Source organism: Neolamprologus multifasciatus, chromosome 8, assembly GCF_963576455.1.
Source record: "Neolamprologus multifasciatus chromosome 8, fNeoMul1.2, whole genome shotgun sequence".
Lineage (NCBI taxonomy): Eukaryota > Metazoa > Chordata > Actinopteri > Cichliformes > Cichlidae > Neolamprologus > Neolamprologus multifasciatus.
In genome coordinates, this window is record NC_140446.1 from 26,654,311 (window position 1) to 26,675,516 (window position 21,206).

The following is a 21,206-nucleotide window of genomic DNA, read 5'->3' on the forward strand; positions in this document are numbered from 1 at the left end:
TGTCCATAGGACAACTATTAGTCGTGCACTGCACAAAGTTGGTCTTTATGGAAGAGTGGCAAGAAGAAAGCCATTGTTAACAGAAAACCAGAAGTCCCGTTTGCAGTTTGCCACAAGCCATGTGGGGGACACAGCAAACATGAAGAAGGTGCTCTGGTCAGATGAGACCAAAATGGAACTTTTTGGCCAAAATGCAAAACGCTATGTGTGTAGGAAAACTAACACTGCACATCACTCTGAACACACCATCCCCACTGTCAAATATGGTGGTGGCAGCATCATGCTCTGGGGGGCTTCTCTTCAGCAGGGACAGGGAAGCTGGTCAGAGTTGATGGGAAGATGGATGGAGCCAAATACAGAGCAATCTTGGAAGAAAACCTCTTGGAGTCTGCAAAAGATTTGAGACTGGGGCGGAGGTTCCCCTTCCAGCAAGACAACGACCCTAAACATAAAGCCAGGGCAACAATGGGATGGTTTAAAACAAAACACATCCATGTGTTAGAATGGCCCAGTCAAAGTCCAGATCTAAATCCAATCGAGAATCTGTGGCAAGATCTGAAAACTGCTGTTCACAAACGCTGTCCATCTAATCTGACTGAGCTGGAGCTGTTTTGCAAAGAAGAATGGGCAAAGATTTCAGTCTGTAGATGTGCAAAGCTGGTAGAGACAGACCCTAAAAGACTGACAGCTGTAATTGCAGCAAAAGGTGTACAAAGGTCTACAAAGTATTGACTCAGGGGGCTGAATAATTACACACACCCCACTTTGCAGTTATTTATTTGTAAAAAATGTTTGGAATCATGTATGATTTTTGTTCCACTTCTCACATGTTCACCACTTTGTGTTGGTCTTTCACGTGGAATTCCAATAAAACTGATTCATGTTTGTGGCTGTAATGTGACAAAATGTAGAAAAGTTCAAGGGGGCCGAATACTTTTGCAAGCCACTGTATGCACACCATCTTTTCATAACTCAGGCCTCCATGTTTATATCACTGTAACTTGCTTGGCATCACTGCTGTGAATGGATGTATGTGATTTGTGACACCTAACCACATACAGCAGTTATGTGACCAGGTCTGAGAGCACACTTGTCCATCACCTGTGTATTGGATCAATTCCTTTAAGGTTACATTTAAAGCGTATTGTGCTGGATATATTTGTATAGCTATCAGGTTCATTTTCACAAAAATTATAGCCTCTTTCAAAGCATAGGTAATGATTATGGTTTTTTTTCTATTCCACCCAAGCAGATAGGTGCACACTGTACTCATAATGCTGGTGTTTACTTATGTGCTTCTCACAAGTGAATAAGAAATTCACCGTGTTTGGTTCAAAACAAGATGACGTTTTGTCATTCAGAGGTAATTCAAACCTTAAAACCTGATCTCAGAGTACGGTGATTCACTAGAGAATACCAAAGTACACCCAGGAAGTAATCATTCCTCCAAAACCAATATTTTTTTTTATTTTTAAAACAGTCTAACAGAGCTTCAGGTCTTATAATTGTAGGAGGAATGCATGAAAAATGAAGGAGGGGCAGCAAAGTGACTTGGGTAAACATGATTTGAATGGTATGTAAAGTGTTTCGTTGCTAGGGCGCAAGGCTGACATGTTATGTAATATGAAATGTACAGCCGTGCGCATGCCTCCTGTGTACATTCACACTGGTTCATGTGCACGCTGCACAACAGATCTGTTTCATTTCCATACTGGCTTATTGGCAGAGAATATTGAGTGTGTCTGACCTAGTTGCCAGCAGCACCATGGGAGATTACTTTCTTCATTTTTAACAATGGAGCAAATTTATTGGATAATGCAGCCCGGAGCTGTTTTGATATTAAGGGTTTTTCTCAAGACCCAGTTCAAGCGCTTATTCTTATAGCGAGCGATACAGCGCTGGAGCAATTGATAAAGAATTGATGAAGCCAAAGTGTGTCACTTTGCAAGTTTGGTGTATGTGCATGCCCTTGGGTGTGTGCTGTTTACAGTCCTGTCTTTAATGAGTAGTTTTAGGAAGCTCTGCAACTCACTTGAACACGCAGTTCTCATTTTCATTCACAGCTCATGTGCTACATTGCGTCCCTGCACAACTGAGGGTAAAACAAAAGGTGTTCTGTTGCAGGTGTTAGTCTGCTAGGAAACCCCATTCGGCTGCCACTCAGTTATGTATTTAAAGACACATGGTGCTCTTGCTGTAGGGCTTGTTTGTCTGTGCAGGCAGATGTATATTCCTCTGCTCAGCCAGCTGCATTAATATGCATTACATGTTGGGCTGTGGAGCTATGCCTTTGCAGGATTATACCTTATTACACCTGACAAGCTGCTGTTCTCTGAGGCAGTTTCAAATTGAAAGAAATGTCAAGCTGAATGAGGATATTGTTGTAAAATCTGAGGTGAAACTAGTAATAACTTTGGAAAGAGTTTTGAACAATATGGCAGAAAGATTAAACTTGCTGATAGCATCATTTTGCTACAGCGATCCTCTGGTGTGTAGCTGGTAAGTGTATTTATCCCAGCAATAGTAGGGGAACAGTCTAGAAGAGAAAATGCGCCGCCAGGAATTCAATTCAAGTAAAAAATATGCAAGTTCCTCATCTATGAAAAGTACAAGTGTTTAAAGATGAGCTTATTTGAATGACTGCACTTTCGGGTGGTTTAAGTTGCAGTACTGCATTATATTTTGTTACTGTTGTGTCAAAAAATAAAGCTTTTTTCAGCTTTTTTGACTTTAGGCATACATACATTATGGAGCCAGAGTAAAGCAGGGTTAGTCTCTGCTCTCCCTTGGTGGTTTGGTTTGAGGGACTGTATTTACTCTCTCAGTAATCAGTGCACTTAGATGGATGTGCTCCTCAGATAAGTGTTTCCCTTGATGAGGTCTTTACCACAACCCATGGTGGGGGCGGTTGTCCCGGCCCACAACTCCTAAATCAAGTGTCCTTCTCTGCTGTTGCAAATGAGAAGTCGGTAAGGGTGTAATTGGGTTTGCATATTCTGTGGGATAAGTCCATGGACTGTTTTCCAGATATAGAGGGAAAACTATAATGACATTCCAAAGAGACTAGCTTGCAAGTAAACACTGGGATTAATGCTATGTTTTTGTCAAAAGGCATTTAAAAGACTTTTCTGTCTTTCTGTTATCATACTGAAAATACAGACACTACAAATTACATAATTGGCTATCTGACATGTTACATTGCAAAGTTGCACCTTAGTACTTGCTGCTGCGTGCTTAAAATGTAAAAATGAAGAAAAACTAATTAGTTAGGTAGCAGTACTTGCTATTTTCTTGTACAGTGTACAAAATGGCAATAAACAGCATAAAACATGATGTTATTTCCAAGTGAGAAGAATTAAGCCAATGCAAACATCCCTCAAATCTTTATTCTATCTGAAGGCCACCATTTGGCAACACAAATGTACTCTTTCCTATTGAGTTTATGGGATTTGTCATGCTTGTGGGTCATATTGACTACAAAATGACCCACAAGCATGACATATTACCAAGTTTTAGAAGTCTTGGTCATACTGTGTTTCATTGGCTCAATGAATAATTATTTTTCGATCACAAGTCATTACCCAGTGAGCTTGCGGTTTTGCAGTCAGACGCGCTGCTTCCTCAAGTCTAGTTTTATGGAGCAGAGATGGTGAAAACGCTAATCTCAAGGCTTCAAAATGGGATTTAAGAAATCAGTGGATGACTTCATGGTATCTGCTTCCATCTTTTTATATGGCTAATGTGTGTAGCTCATAGGGCTGGGCGATATGACCCAAAATTCATATCTCGATATTTTTTACCTGGACGGCGATATAAGATATATATCTCGATTTTTTTTTTTAAAGCCATAAAGTAAGAACAAAAAGAGACTTCTTAGTCAAAGCTGTGTCCCAGATGTCACACAGGCACTTTTATTAACATAGAGCATAGATGTACATAAAATTTACTCAAAAATAAATTATGAGCATTTATTAAATAATAATGCTCCACAAATAAAAGAAAACAATGTTGTTTTTGTGCATAACAAAAAGCTCACAATTGTGCAGTCAAAATGTAAACTAAAAGACGCTGAGCATAGTAACAAAGACAGATTTCACAGCTGCTCTGTTCCCAACTTCTACTGTGTGACTGACAGCATTGAGTTTGAAATCCTCTTCGTAACCACGTCTCTTAACAGGTGCCATTTATGGTCCTTATACACAGTAGGGTAATATTACGTTGAAGCACAGTACATATCACTCCGCGAGGCTCCTCGGTAGCCGTAATGCTCTGACAATCCATCAACCGGTGCAGCACCTAGTGATGGGATTTCCGGCTCTTTTTAGAGATCCGGCTCTTTTGGTTCGGCTCACTAAAAAGAGACGGCTCTTTCGGCTCCGAACCGGCTCTTCAGGTTGTTTTGTTGCTTTAATTAATTTATTATTAACAATAATATTAAATTATGCACAAAAGGAATTACTAACGTAAAAAAAGTGGTTTTAATTATATATGTTTATATATAAATATATGCGGTGGCCCCTAGAGACAAAACACGTACAAACTCCAAAACACATTTCTAGCATGAACTGAACTTCCAAAGCAGAGCTACTAGATCACTTAAATTACACAATTGAAAGCATGTTTGTGTATTTATACACAGGCACTCATATATATTCAAATAATTTAAAAACAATGTTCATTTACCTGTTACTACCACACACCAAATCCGGTTGTTGGTTCTTGCTGGCTTGTGTAGCCACTAGGTAACAAAAGCTCAACACTGCACCCAGCATTCTGGAGCACTTCTGTTGACTTTTGTACGTGTTTTGAGTTTTTATGTGCTTCTGAGTTTGTACGTGTTTTTACATGTTTTGGAGTTTTTACGTGTTTTGGAGTTTGTACGTGTTTTTACGTGTTTTGGAGTTTGTACGCGCTTCAGGGTTTGTACGTGCTTCAGAGTTCGTACGTGATTTGAAGTTTGTATGTGCTTTGTCTCTAGGGGCCACCGTAAATATACTTTTATTTATTCACTCCACATAAAATGTAATAAATAAATCATATAATACAAAAATCAACTATTCACATTTCAACTTTTAACTATTTAAATTTTCAGCTTTTTCCTTTTAAACAAATTTAAAGTGAAACAACACAAAACACTGCAAACCACAACACAATTAAATATAAATTAAAATATGAAAACAAAAATAACATGCATATTCTCTGTCATATGGACCTGCATGAATAAACTTTCTGAATCCTTTATCATCTGCAACTGAAAATAGTTGTGGATGATTACTATACCTTTCTAATGTGACGTTGTTGTCCCTGGCTCTCTTTCTCTCTCTCTGGCTCTGTTCCTGTGCTACTGAGTGTAACTACCGCCCCTCCCCCCTCTGCCCAGCGTAAACACAAGGCTCGCGTGCTGAGTGAAGCAGAAAAAAAGTGCGAGAGAGAGGCTGAGAGAAAGAAAAAAAAACAAAAACAAAAACCCACGTGACGGTTCGCGTCGTTCACGTCAAAGAGCCGGCTCTAAGAGCCATTTCGTTCGCGAACGACCCATCACTAGCAGCACCGTAGCTTACCAAAGTCGTACTAAAACATTTTTTGACAGATTGTGCTGTGTATCACATAAAATCGGTTCGCGGCCATCAAGCACAACCAGAATTCATACATAAGGCGCGCTGTCAACTTTTGAGAAAATGAAAGGATTTTAGGCTGTGCAGCGCCTCTGGGCTGCATGGCGTTAGCGTGGTTAGCTAGCTAACACGTTGACGGCGTCCAGCCCCACGCACGGGGCGATGCGCAGTAACTCTCTAACGGAGATTTGCCGTGTCCATCTTGTCGCTTCCTGCAGGTGAAGCAATGGGGGAGGGAGGGGGAGTTGTGTTCAGTGAAGGAGGGGCGAGGCCGAGTAAAGTTGCGTAGAGACAAAAGTGGACGAAAGAGAGGCAAACTTGCGGCTCCACAAGTATAGTTATAACGTAACATAGACTATATCGATATAAAGGATATTGTCACATCTTATATCTCGTATAAAAATATATCGATATTTTTTAAAAACTCGATATATCGCCCAGCTCTAGTAGCTCATAGACAATGTAGTGTATAATGACACACTCTTGGGACCTGGAGGAAAACTGCAGCATTTTAGTAATTGTTTTTAATGAAGGTTCTGGTTGTTGCCATCAACGAGTTATCTCTTGCCAGCATAGAGACAAATATAAACCTTTATACACAAGTGTGTATTTTGGCTTTATGCATTTATTTTTTTACGCAAGTAGATGATGATCAAAGCCATTTTAAACAAAGTTTTGCAGCTGTACAAACTAAACCAACACGCATCTCTGTCAGCTCCAGTCTTGTTGAAGGAGACAAAAATAAGCAGGCCAGCTTTTTTTCTGCTCTTTCTTTTTAATTTATATTTTCCAGCCGGTTTTTCCCGACATAAAGAGGCTTCACAGCCGTACTCGTCTGATCTTGCAGCAAGACTTTCAACAACTCATTTACATGTTTTCTTTCACCTCACACATACATATACACTAAAAAGAAACTTCCCCCTCGTATTACCTGAAACTCATTTCTCCTCCTGCTCATCTCTTCTGATTGTTCCTCCACTCTTCCTTCATCTGCATTCTCTCCACATCAAAGAGTCGAGATCCGTTTTTTCTGTCCGGGATGCTTGAGCAACAGTAGTTTTGCAAACTGCTAATGCATCTGGTGATGCTATCAAAACACAGCACTGTGCGTCGGGGTTTTTTTGGCTCTTTTTTCTGGCAGAGAGCGTTCACATCAACATCGTCTCATATCTTAGTGTTTAATCTTTTCATTTGGTCTATACACATCAGCTTTCAGAGCAGGGCAGACCCCGTCACTTCTCCATCTCTGCAAGAAAACACAATATTAGAGATTTACTACATCCCTTGTTACCAACTCTTAGGAATGACGTTGAGTCAAGATGCTGCTAATTGGATGTATGCTTATGTGAAAAGGAGGCCCTTGCTGCTTTTGTGCAAAGAGATAAAGAGCTAGGGCAGAAAAGTCGGGAGGCCACAGTTCATAGAGAGCTAACATGTAGGATTTCATGGTGGGCGTGCTATGTTAGGAATTCCAACTCATGTTGTAACTAGAACTCCTGAAAGGCTCTGTTCTTTCCTGGTGGCTGGGACATCTCAGACCCCGCTTTGGCACTGAGCCCAGCCCCTCTGTCTAATTATCAATGTGCCTTTTTGTGTCTTTGGAGTCCTGTTTTTATGTATGTCTTCAGCAACATCAGCTCTACAAAAGGCCTGGAACTGCTGTAAAATGAACACAGCAGCGTTAGGCGTGACTGTATTTATTCTCTATGCACAAGCGTTCAAACACTCTCACTGATTTCCTCACATGAAGTGAGAATTTCAGATTTATCCACTGAATTCACTGAAGCTTCCTAGAAGTTACCCAAATTGACCCGCATAAGTCTGTAAAGGTTAAATTGGATCATTAATGAACTTACACATGAGTCATTACAGGATCGTCTCACTTTAAAAATCCAAGTCATTTTCTCTTGATGACTTTTGTGGACTGGAAAATCAATATATCAGAAAGAAAGACAGAAATAATATTTAATCATTGCTCCATAGGTCTCTCTTTTAGGAGGCTGAGGGGTAGCAGTGGCCAGACTCCAGCGAACCACGATAAAAGCCTTTATCCATAAATGGAGAAACTTTGTAACAGTGGTGAACAGTGGCCTACCAAAAAGTTAAAGAATTTTGAGGTCAAGTCCAACTTGTACAGAATGCTGCAGCTCGCCTTTTGACGGTGAAGAAACATCAACATATTACTCCGGTGCTTGCTTCCCTTCATTGGCTTCCAGTGCGTTTTAGAATTAAATTCAAAATCTTACTTTTAACTTATAAAGTGCTAAATGGCCAGGCACCGGACTATCTGTCTGACCTTGTGCAGCTGTATACTCCCTCTAGAGCCCTTCGATCAAGTGATCACCTGCTCCTTACTTTACATAAGTCTAGGATGGTTCATAGAGGAGATCGGGCATTTGCAGTTGTGGCACCAAAAATGTGGAACGATCTACCTCTCCACATTAGAAAGGCCCCAACTGTTACTCTTTTTAAATCGCATCTTAAAACATATTTTTTTACTCTGGCTTTCGAAACTGTAGGAGAGTTACCAATTCTTTTATCCTAATCCCCCCCCCCCCCCCCCCCAAAAAAAAAATAAATAAAAAAATTGCAGGTTTAAGACACTTCCTTGGGGTCACTTTTCAGACCTGGGGGATGTTCCTGGCAACTAATTTCTTAGTCGACTACATGAGGAAAAAAATGAGGCTAACCAGCTCGTCTAAAACTAAGAAACACTCAGACATTGAGTTAAATTTGTGAACCTTGAATAGGACGATGTCAAAAACTCAGACAAAGGCATTTGAAACCATTAATCACAATTAAAATGTTAACAGTTACACTAAACGACTTGTACGTCTGGTACCGAATAGTGATAACAACGACTAAATGTGTTGTCGCACACATCCCTAATCTATACTGTGTTCATCAACAATGCGGTCATTTTTTTTAAAGCTATGACACTGTTATCCATCCGTCTGCAGTCTGCTATTTGGCTCAAGCACTAATAAAAATGGTTGCAGGAAGGGTGGATGTCACAGTTTGCATGTCAACTGTAATCATAGCTGTAGAAACAGTGCACTATTGAGTTGATGCTGGCAATGTTTCTACAAGTGCAACAAGTTTTCCACACTTCTGCACACCTCTACACACACACACACAGTCACATGTGATTTTCCACACCTGTGTGGGAAAACACAATGAAAGGAATTGACTCAGATGAATGGTGCTGATTTAGAGGGCCTGATAATCTGGTTCCTGTGTGGGTCCTTGGTAGACAGTGGAGCCTTTACTTTGCCTTTGCTGTAGGATGAGAAACAATAGAGCTATGTGAGCATTTTCATTTCTTTTTAGATGCTGAAGATGGATTATATTTGCTATCGGAGTGTAGTTTGGTATTAGTTAAAATGTGGCATTAAGGGTGGAGTGAAGCATTGGGATGATGGTAAGATGTGAGTTGGATAGTTAAAGAAAAGAGAAATATGCACGTACAAGAAAAGGTCTGACTTTGATATTTTATCAAACTTTTTAAAGGTTCCTGAATAAAATGTATTTATTTCATAACCGCTAAACCTGTTTGTTGGCAACTACTCTTCAATTTGAGTTCACCTCAGTTGTTGTGAGTCAGGAGGATTGCAAGACAAAAGATCATTGCGTAGTCTGTCTTGGAGGGCTGAATGAATGAGTGAGACATGGAATAAGAAGCACCGTCTCTTCCAAGGAGAGTGGGGAACAAAACAACAACCACCTGTAGTCAGTTAGGAAGACTGAACTGGTATATTTGCACCAAGTATATCTTTTATCTGTGCGTGCTCGAGTTTTTTAGGCTGTCACTCTCAATTTTAAAGAGCTGTGATAAGATGGTGATGTAAATGAGGGTAAATCATACATTTCTGCAAGGTTGAATCATTTGGCTGCTGTGAGGGTGTCAGACTCGCTGTGAGATGGGGAAGGGCGAGGCAACGGGAGGCGAGGAAAGCTCTCCTGTCAGGGATGTCAGGTTGTTTGATAAAGGGAGTGACGACAGAGAAGTGCAGAGGAAAGAGAAACATTTTGAAGGCACACACAGGTTTGAGAGCAGAGCGTTCTGAATAAAAACAAATAGAAAAAATCAAATATGTCGGCAATGACCTGTTTTTGACCCTCTTGTCATTTTGTCCATGTCTGTCTTTTTCCAGAGCTGCTGGGCTCCACCAAGAGGCTCAACATCAACTACCAAGACTCAGATGGGTAAGAGGCGTGCATAACATGAAGCTGAGTCAGTGGAATGCAATGGAAGAGTCATTGTTTCTTGATTGATGTGCAGATTGTGTTCAGTCTTCACAGAATGACTCACAGTAGCATCACATGCATGTACTGACAGAGCGTCCTTCAGTTTTTACTTCACTCTTTGTTTTCCAATAATGTCTGTTAGAGCGTGGAGTAAAATGATTCTTTATATTCACTTAGATTCATTCTGACTTCTTTCAGAGGTTTATAGAAGATGTTACCTTTATTCCTGCAGTTTAAGGCTACAGACACTCGATGGAAAACAGTGACTGGAGACCACCGAGCAACATTATTGCAACCATATCCAGTCAAAGTGGTTGCATCAGCTCTGAGACCACTCCTATTCAGTTGCTGCCTTCAAAGTGACTTTGGTGCATCATGATGGCGATGAATCAGAAATAAAACTGTGTTAAGATCAGTGTTGGTCAAGTTACTTGAAAAAAGTAATCAGTAACTAATTACTGATTACTCCCCCCAAAAAGTAATCCCGTTACTTTACTGATTACTTATTTTCAAAAGTAATTAATTACTTAGTTACTTAGTTACTTTTTAAAAACACAATTTACACCCTGAATAGGTGATAAAGTGATAGATCTTTCAGCCCAATTCTACTTTTTCTGCATAATCCATCATACAAAATGTAATCAAATGGAAAAGTCTCTTTTTAAAACTTGTTTTATTAGTTTTAATCTTTTAACTTTATGCATCAAGCAAAAATATAATTATATGCAACATTCACTGACTTGAATAAATTAGTTTAACATTTAAACTTATTTTCTGCACATTCCAGCACATAAAATATTTTTTGTGTTTACACTCAGTCTTTCAAATAGCTGCAAGTAAAACACAGCAGAAAATAAATAAAGTCAAAGACTAGCGGTCCTGTTGCTCTATTTTCACCTGTAAAGCAGGAGTGAGATAGGCGGAGGTTTACCCTGGTGCAGGTGTGCAGCGGTCAGTGGAAGAATCAGCGAGTTTCTCTGTGAGTTTCCCATTACATCATAGCGCACTCGGTGCTAGCTTGGAAGTTTAGTTTGAGTTTTTTTCGCTGTAAAAAGAAGTTTTCTTCCCACGCACAACGGACACTAATGTTTTTGTCACTTTTCATGGAATCAAACTCAAAGTAAGGTTTGTACTTCCAGCTTTAAACGCTGCACGCTCATACTCTCTCTGCACTCGATATATTGTCCGTTGTTGCTCTGCACACAGCTGTTGTCACGAACGTCGCACTTGCTTACGTCACTGTCATGAGACATTCTCGCAAAAAATCACGGTTTTAGTAACGCAGTAACGCAGCGTTCCTACGGGAAAGTAACCGTAATCTAATTACCGTTTTTGCAATAGTAATCCCTTACTTTACTCGTTACTTGAAAAAAGTAATCAGATTACAGTAACGCGTTGCCCATCTCTGGTTAAGATGGAGTGTCAGCTTATGAATGAATAGGGTTAAGTTGGCACTTATATGGAATATGTTTATAATAGTACCATAATTAAATGTGAAAAACCTCAAATCTGTTGCTCACTGTTTCTGTTTGCATCACAACTGCCGTGTGGTACAGAGCCAGGGGCGGGCTTGCCACTGTCAGCGTGCTGACAAACTTAAAATGAAAACAATAAGAAGAGGCTGAGCAAAACTGAATATGTTTATGATTTAAGGATGAACTCTGAAAATGCTGGGGACTGTGCTGCTCTGAGAACTGAGACTGAGGTGGAGCACGAGTTGCTTTATTCCTCCATATAAACATGAAATCTATGTGTCATCGGTGACATGTATGAGATGCTGACTGACACAAAACATTTATTTATTTAAATTTTTCATTTTCATGTTTTTTTGGAGGGGAGGTCTCATGCATATATTCACAAATTAGAGAAAAAAGCTGGAGGTAGAATAGAGTAGATAGAATAGAATAATCCTTTAATTGTCCCACACACAGGGGAAATTTGGTTGTATCAGCAGCAAAAAAACAAAAAGAACAGGACACAGAACAGAAAACACAATTTTTACATGTTTACTAGAGGTGCAACGATACACAAAATTCACGGTTCGGTTCGATACTTTGGTGTCACGGTTTGATATTTTTTCGATACAAAAAAAAATGTTCATGAATTTTTAATTTGTCATTTATTAAAATTATAAATATGTATTTTAACTCAAAAGTACTGTTTTTAAATTTAATGTTGCTGAAACATTTCCACAGCATGTCTTTTATCCTGTCTTCCTTCTCTCACCCCAACCGGTCGCAGCAGATGGCCCCGCCCCTCCCTGAGCCTGGTTCTGCCGGAGGTTTCTTCCTGTTAAAAGGGAGTTTTTCCTTCCCACTGTTGCCAAAGTGCTTGCTCATAGGGGGTCATATGATTGTTGGATTTTTCTCTGTATCTATGAAGCGCCTTGAGGCGACTTTTGTTGTGATTTGGCGCTATATAAATAAAATTGAATTGAATTGAATTGAATTGAAACAACAAAGTAATAAAAAATAAATCTATCTGATTGAGGAATCACTCATCTTTGGAAAAGAGAGTTTATTACAGAGAAATGTCTCTTTCCAAAATAAAAGCTATACTATACGCTTCTTCTGGGCTATATTCTCAGCAGCATATTAAACATATCAGGTCCCCATAAGGAGAATCATGTGCTAACGGCTGTCTAAATGACTCGGGTAAAGTTTGTAGCATGCGTGCTTGTTGTTTTTGTCTGCTTCCACTTGTCTTTGCACGAGGATGATGTCGGAGTAAATGTGCAGTCATATTCGTTGTGTTCCCACTAGTGCTGTCAGCGTTAATCTGAAATGACGTTAACGCCACAACACGGCAAATCTCCGTTAACGAGCTACCGCGGATCACCCTGTGCGTGGGGCTGGACGACCAACACGTTAACGAGCTAACTGTGCTAACACACTAGTTCCCACCAATGTAATTGAGCATTGCTGGCACATCCAACATACTGTTTTACTTTAGTCTATGACGCGCTTACCTTCAGGGTCATACTTCACATGAAGACCAAAATAGTTCCAAACGCCAGATCTGAATGAGGGTGGGGGAGGTTCAATTTGCCATGTTGCAACGAGCTTAACTTCTGTCTCGCTAGCTTGCCCTGCGCTCAGTGAATCTGCGTTCGACTACTCCGCCTAGGCTGCACTGTCGAGCGCAGATCCACTGAGCGCTCAACACAGACAGCATCATCAGAAGGAAAGTTGATAAAATAAATTAAAAATTTTGTATTGTTCAATACATATGCGTACCAAACCGAAAGCACTGTATCGAACGGTTCAATATCGATACGAGTATTGTTGCACCCCTAATGTTTACATCATGGACAATAGTTACCAGAGCAGAGTACAATACAGTTGTTAAAATTAGCGTATGTAGTGTGCAAACAGAGCAGGATACTGAAAGAAGAGTGACATGTTATAGAGTGACATATAGAGTACATAGAGTGACATGTTAGTTTGCGTCCTGTGTCATCTAGTTGGACACCTGTCAGTGTTAATTATTGAAGTGGCACAACTCACTAAACAGTACTATAGGGATGATTCTATATATTAAACCGTTTGTGTTGTTGTATTTACTGTTGAGTGTCTGAACAGGAAAGAATAGGACAGGGAATATTGCCCATATTGATCTTTAACTTAACATTCAGACATTATTCCAGCAAGAGATATTTGTTATGCACTAGCGCCTATTGAGGAAGGGAAGGGAAAGAAATGTGAATGTTGCTTTGTGTGTGTGCACTGCTGAGAAAAGACACGCAAAGATGCTTTCATTGTGTGCTGATCTCTGTGTATAAATGAAACTAAAAGCCTAAAACACTGGAAAAGAAAGGAAAACAAGGTGTACGATATCATTGTGTGTGTGTTTTGGGATTTGCCTCCTCTCTTCTTCAAAGTGTTCTGTTTAGTTCAGTTCTGCTCTGTTTCAATGAAAAGTCTTATCTTCATTTGAAGTATTATTACAGAGAAGGAATATGTGGAGTTTGGCTCAAAACACTCTGAATGAGAATTGAGAGTTGAGTAAAGAGTAAGAGACAGAACCAAAACTTTTGGCAGTGCACTTACAGATTTGAGCCATCCAGCGGATTATGCATTTGTTTTTGATACATTTGATCTCCCCTTCAATTTTAATAAACACCCTTAGCTGCATCTACTCACATATGAGATGCACAATAAGGTTTTCTGAGTGCTTTTCTGTGTTAAACTTAGTGTAATTTATACAAAATTGAATGCCACAAACATTAGTAACTCATTGTGTCTCGACTTGGAGAAATAAATGATGGAGCAGACGAGTTGCTTCTTTGCACAGAGTGACTGACTGATTGCAGTGTGTTGGCAAGCTGTCCAACCAAGATAGTTTGGAGACAGGTTACCTTTGCAGTCACTAGGGATGGGTATTGATAAGATTTTCACGATTCCGATTCCATTTTCGATTCTGTTTAACGATTCGATTCTTTATCGATTCTTCTTAAAAAAGGAGAACACTAAGGTCGATTAGCTTAGAACTTTGTTTTATATCTTCTCTTTGAACAAGATAGAAATTTAGAAGTAACATGGCCTTACAAACCCAACAGTGAGATCTTAAGAGATCCACAGCCTACGGCTCTTCAATGGGGTGTCACTGGGTCCCCAGGAAAAAAAATTGTAAATGTAAAATAACAAAATAAATATTCTTCTGTAGCAATAACAAAGTATAACATAAATTATTCTGTAGCAATTACACAAGAATATCCAGTAATGTCCCTGCCTACAATTAAACACATTCACTTACTGAAAATCATCTGCTGTGGCAAATGGGTGCAAGCCTTTGACCACAAACTTAGTCACTGCTCGGTGACATTCGTCTATCCTGGCCTGAAAGGAGACGCTAACAGTAGACTGCAGCGAGAACTGCCAGCATCTGAGCCAGACTCTGTCTGTCTGTCTCATCATGGTCACCTAAATGCACAGTAATGGCAGGTTTTGTAATAAGGCAGATCGCACTACCATAATATGCACTGTTGATTATTTACCTGCCGCATTAACGGGAGAGGACGTGCAAACGTTACCGCTGCTGCTGGGTTGAGATTCATGAGTCCAGAGTGGAATTACAGTGGGGCAAAAAAGTATTTAGTCAGCCACCGATTGTGCAAGTTCCCCCACTTAAAATGATGACAGAGGTCAGTAATTTGCACCAGAGGTACACTTCAACTGTGAGAGACAGAATGTGAAAAAAAATCCATGAATTCACATGGTAGGATTTGTAAAGAATTTATTCGTAAATCAGGGTGGAAAATAAGTATTTGGTCACCTCAAACAAGGAAAATCCCTGGCTCTCACAGACCTGTAACGTCTTCTGTAAGAAGCTTTTCTGTCCCCCACTCGTTACCTGTATGAATGGCACCTGTTTGACCTCATCATCTGTATAAAAGACACCTGTCCACAGCCTCAACCAGTCAGACTCCAAACTCCGCCATGGCCAAGACCAAAGAGCTTTCGAAGGACACCAGGAAAAGAATTGTAGACCTGCACCAGACTGGGAAGAGTGAATCTACAATAGGCAAGCAGCTTGGTGTGAAAAAATCAACTGTGGGAGCAATCATCAGAAAATGGAAGACATACAAGACCACTGATAATCTCCCTCGATCTGGGGCTCCACGCAAGATCTCATCCCGTGGGGTCAAAATGATCATGAGAACGGTGAGCAAAGATCCCAGAACCACACGGGGGGACCTGGTGAATGACCTGCAGAGAGCTGGGACCAAAGTAACAAAGGTCACCATCAGTAACACACTACAACGGCAGGGAATCAAATCCCGCAGTGCCAGACGTGTTCCGCTGCTGAAGCCAGTGCATGTCCAGGCCCGTCTGAAGTTTGCCAGAGAGCACATGGATGATACAGCAGAGGATTGGGAGAATGTCATGTGGTCAGATGAAACCAAAGTAGAACTTTTTGGTATAAACTCAACTCGTCGTGTTTGGAGGAAGAAGAATACTGAGTTGCATCCCAAGAACACCATACCTACTGTGAAGCATGGGGGTGGAAACATCATGCTATGGGGCTGTTTTTCTGCCAAGGGGACAGGACGACTGATCCGTGCTAAGGACAGAATGAATGGGGCCAAGTATCGTGAGATTTTGAGCCAAAACCTCCTTCCATCAGTGAGAACTTTGAAGATGAAACGAGGCCTGGGTCTTCCAACATGACAATGATCCAAAACACACCGCCCTGGGCAACAAAGGAGTGGCTCCGTAAGAAGCATTTGAAAGTCCTGGAGTGGCCTAGCCAGTCTCCAGACCTCAACCCCATAGAAAATCTGTGGCGGGAGTTGAAAGTCCGTGTTGCTCGGCGACAGCCCCAAAACATCACTGCTCTTGAGAAGATCTGCATGGAGGAATGGGCCAAAATACCAGCTACTGTGTGTGCAAACCTGGTAAAGACCTATAGTAAACGTTTGACCTCTGTTATTGCCAACAAAGGTTATGTTACAAAGTATTGAGTTGTATTTTTGTTATTGACCAAATACTTATTTTCCACCCTGATTTACGAATAAATTCTTTACAAATCCTACCATGTGAATTCATGGATTTTTTTTTCACATTCTGTCTCTCACAGTTGAAGTGTACCTCTGGTGCAAATTACTGACCTCTGTCATCATTTTAAGTGGGGGAACTTGCACAATCGGTGGCTGACTAAATACTTTTTTGCCCCACTGTAAAAACACGACATTCATTTAAGGTCAAGTATTGTAAGTTTCCCTGTTGTCATCCGTTCTCGTAAAGTATAACCAAACTTTTGAGCATTTGAGCCGCTTAGGCGTCGTGTTTCCTGCCAGGTAAATGACGCTCCGCAACGTGGTGACGTCATTCGGGGCGACTGGAATCGATAAGGGAATCGTTTGCAAAAATGGCAAACGATTCCAAGGAATTGAAACAGTGGGAACCGGTTCTCAACAAGAACCAGGTTTCCATACCCATCCCTAGCAGTCACCTTGTGACCTAAACTGCTGTCCCAGGGGTTGAGGGTGCTGCATGCTCTCTGGGTGACCAGTTAATTGTTGTAACTAGTTACAGGTGATCCCAGACAGCCAAACTTAAATGCAATCACTTTTCATGGTCCCATGATGGTTACCAGCCTTTTTTCCTTTAGTGAGGCTGAGGCAGCAAGAAGTTATGAAGGCAGAGAAATAAAACATCTTTGCTAGTTGAGGAGTCGTGTTCCAAATAGTGTAGATAGGACAATGGTGTCAACATTAGCCTAACTTCTTATGATGTAGCATTCAGAATTGGCTTTCGTGGAGCTGGAAGACGCAGTGCCATTGTTGCACCACTGTCCTGACTGCACTGTGTAGATATTTTTAAGGCCTATTTCTATGTCATCTTTAAGCAAAAAAGCCCAAAGAATATGAAAATATGAAAATATGAAATGCTCCATGATGTCCGTGCTCCACTGTGTCCACATGTTGCCTGGTTATACTTCTGTGATCAGCCAGTGTTGTTTGGTTACATATGTTTTACTCTTGTTTGAATACATTTGCAGACAAATAAACTGTTCCCATTAGGGCAGCTGTGAGTCTTTTATTATTTAGATTTTTTGGTATAAAGTATCTGCTTTTGATTCAGTTTGGCTCTTCTGTTCATCCTGTGTAGATATCCTTCAAGGATGCACATTTTATGTAAGACGTTTACTGTTTTTCCCTTCAGATGTACTTTTGTAGTTTTATTTCAGTAGGCCCTAAAACACACAAAGAATCTCCCTTTCCAGACTGCAGTTTGAGTCTCAGTCTACGTGTGATGTGATTCTGTGTTGACTTAGACCCGCTGCGTGTGTCTACATGCAAGGTCAGTGCAGTGTGTGGGAGGCGACATACAATAGGGGTGCTGAAATCAAACATGCACGACTGCGACAAGACGTGTGCGTGTGCAGAAGGTGAACAAATCGTCTGCTGTCACCACGTCAACATTATCCCAGGAAGACATTGTCAGACGTGTTTGTAGAAAGTCACTGTGACTGATGACTCAAGATGAGTAGACGGGAATGTGAAAGAATAAATGGTGGTATATGTGTGCTGAGGAGACATCTGAATAATGTGAGTGATAAGATACGCCATCTCACAGTCTGCAGATACAACTCAAGTTTCATCTTGTTTTCTTTTTTGGTGTACCTGGCCTCTTTAAAGCTAACTGTACCTAATAACTCTGGATCAAAGGAATGTATATATTATAGTTTATAATAATAGTTTATATTGATGTTTCTAAATACACATCTTGTAGAGGTGGGAATCACCGTACATCCCACGATACGATATTATCACAATACTTAACGCACGATACGATATTATTGCAATTTTTAAAAATATTTTGCGATATTCAGATTCTGTACATAAAGGTAAACTTTATCAATATTCATTTTCTCTAATATCAAAGTCTCACACTCAGTCTTTCTCTCATTTCAGTTTTATTGTTGACAAACTGAACGGTTTGTATTACAGTCTAGTCCAACTTAACTGAATCAACCATCTGGTACAATTATAGCTATTCTGAACTCTGCAGTTTATGAAAACTATGCAGCCCCTTCAGCAACTGAAGAATTTGAAAGTAAATTAAAACAAAATATAATTTTACATTAAATAAAAAAGTTTTAAACTTAATTAAAATAAAACATGTCTTAAATTAAAATAAGTAAACTGTCATGTTTATTGCTGCCATAAAACAAGTTAAACACACTTGGACAGTGAAGGAATGTCAGGATTCTTGCTCAGAAAAAGGATCAACATGCTCTGAAGTCAGAGCACAAAAACCTTTTTTGTAACAAAATATCGATTTCTGCTGTCCCTGTATCGATACATTATTAGCAAACAAAATATCACCATGCTACACAGTATCGATTTTTTCCCCACCCCTAACATCTTGGATAGAAGATGGGACATAGGTCATCTATTTGTTCTGAACTGAACGTTTTGAAACTTGGACATTTTCTGCCTTTTAATGATGTAAAGTTCAACCTTTTGACATGAAAGTCTGTTGGGATTTATTCACTTTGTGTGCCAGGAAGCTGTGTGTCAGATCTGCATGAACCTGTTGCTTAATGTGAGGTATCGGTAAAAAATTATCTGTTGTGACTACAAAAGTTTTGTTTCACAATGACTGCATCAGGCTGTGACAAATCACCTGAAAGCATGAAAGAAGCAGATATTTAATCCCCGTGTCAGACGAGTGTGTCACAGCTTCAACTGTGGAGTGTTCACTGTGTTTCTGTCCCCCCAGAAAAAGCAAAACTCATCACCAAAGAATTTATGTCTTTAATTTCTCCCTTAGTCATATATATCGTGACCTGACAGACACCCAGAGACAAACACTTAGATTTTATCTCTGAAGCTGTGATGAACAAACACCCTCACACATTTTCAAATTATACACACACACATAAACCGTCACACCCACTTCATCAGAATTAGATCAGGTTTGATGTGACCACACACATACACATCAGTTTACTGTTTTTTGCAAAAGGTCTCACTGTAAAGGCAACAGGATGATTTATAACTCTCTCATGCCCTCACCTGTCCCGACTCTTGATCTGTCTTGTTCCTCTGTCTCCTCTCGCAGCTTCTCGGCCCTGCATCATGCAGCTCTAACGGGGACCATCGAGCTGCTGTCTCTGCTGCTGGAGGCCCAGGCCACGGTGGATATCAAGGACATAAACGGTATCATGATGGCAGAACAGCTTTGCCGGTTAACCCAGTGTCACCATGCAAACCCACAATTTAGGGAGGAAAAAAATCCCAAATGTTCATGATGAAGAAGTCAGCTGAGGTTAAATTGAGCATGAAACCTCTTCACAAGTTTTCTGACACTCTCAGCTGAAAATAAATTTGACCCATATGAATAAATATGATTCACTTTGAAGTGGCTGCAGTGCTAATGTAGATATCCCCAGACTCCAAGTGGGACACATACAGTTGAATTTGGCAGCTTGGCTCCTGAAACCAGAGGTGTGTAGAGTTGTGAAGCTTGTCCTGCCAGCTTTTCAGTTTTGTTGTATCCACTGGCCTCAGCAGGGGGCGTCAACCCTCCTTTGGGCTCCCTCCGACATAGAAATTGCTGATTTCTTTTAAGCATTACTGACAGCCAGTGCATGGAAACAGAATAGCTCTATATCCTAATCAGACAAACAAATTCACCTAACCAGAAAACAACAGGAAGTGAAAGACAAACAAACAATAAAACTGCTCTCCTTATTCAACATGGCATAATACTTCCAAATCACCAGGCCCCTGTGATTGTTTTTAATATACTCTTAATTTGATCTGTTATTGTATATTTTACACATGTTGGTATGGGATATTGTATTTGTTTTAAATGTTATATACCTATGTGGTATGTGACTTTTGTTGCCATGATGCCAGGTCTCTCTTAGAAATGAGATTTTTAATCTCAATGAGATTTTTTTACCTGGATAAATAAAGGATTAATAAAAGCTTTCTCCTCTAATATTTGATCTTAGTGGAAGGTTTTACCTCATTTGTCAGACCAACATATTTGTTTATTTATATCATAATTGTGGCCTTCTAGATGTAAATGAATTACAGATAGTGCTGGATCTTATGGAACATGAAAATATCTTCTCAAATATAAAAAAGTCTTTCTGTACTGTGAAACAAAAGCTGTTGCTCCAGCCTCTGTACACTTACTGCTGTTATATTGTCATTAGAAGTTAACTTAGCAGGAGATTCACATTAACCACATCTGAGTATGAACTGCAGCACTGACTAATTTCCAACCTTTAGCTGAGAATTCGGTTTTCAGATCTTCTTTCCACGTGTTTAACTTCTAACGTGGACTCCTGCAGTAAACAGAATGTAAATCCACTATGTTATCATCATTATTATTTCAATAAGTGTTTGTGAGGAACAGTTATAATATAAAGTTATAGTTATAAAAAGTTATATAAAGTTATAATAAAAAGCACATTCAAATTAAATGTATGCCTTAGTTTGTCAAAAGATATGATTGCATAATGATCTGGATGATAAGATAGTAATTCAAGTGGAGGGAGGTGGTGCGCGAGCCTACAAAAATAACAGTGACAGCCTTAGTATATGTGTATTACTGATAGTTATTCTGAAATAATATAATTTTTTTTTACCGGGCAGCACGGTGGTTAGCACTGTTGCCGCACAGCAAGAAGGTCCTGAGTTCAATTCCACCATCAGGCCGGGGTCTTTCTGTGTGGAGTTTGCATGTTCTCCCCGTGTTTGCGTGGGTTCCCTCCGGGTACTCCGGCTTCCTCCCACCGTCCAAAGACATGCAGTTTGTGGGAATAGGTTAATTGGATAATCCAAATTGCCACTAGGTGTGAATGTGCGAGTGAATGTGA

General features: G+C 40.1%; 1 protein-coding gene and 1 long non-coding RNA gene across 3 annotated transcripts in view; both read left to right on the plus strand.

Moving 5' to 3' along the window:
* Window positions 1-21,206, plus strand: part of caskin2a (CASK interacting protein 2a) — a 66,253-nt gene that overhangs the window by 16,405 nt on the left and 28,642 nt on the right. For both annotated transcript variants that reach the window (XM_085171346.1, XM_085171347.1), the window contains 2 exons: window positions 9,770-9,821; window positions 19,436-19,533. In XM_085171346.1, the coding sequence (XP_085027472.1) occupies window positions 9,770-9,821; window positions 19,436-19,533 (150 nt within the window). The remainder of the gene's footprint in view (window positions 1-9,769; window positions 9,822-19,435; window positions 19,534-21,206) is intronic.
* On the plus strand, window positions 9,833-18,924 carry LOC146513236 (uncharacterized). The gene is made up of 2 exons (XR_014875864.1): window positions 9,833-11,878; window positions 18,101-18,924. It is a non-coding gene; the product is annotated as an uncharacterized LOC146513236 (long non-coding RNA).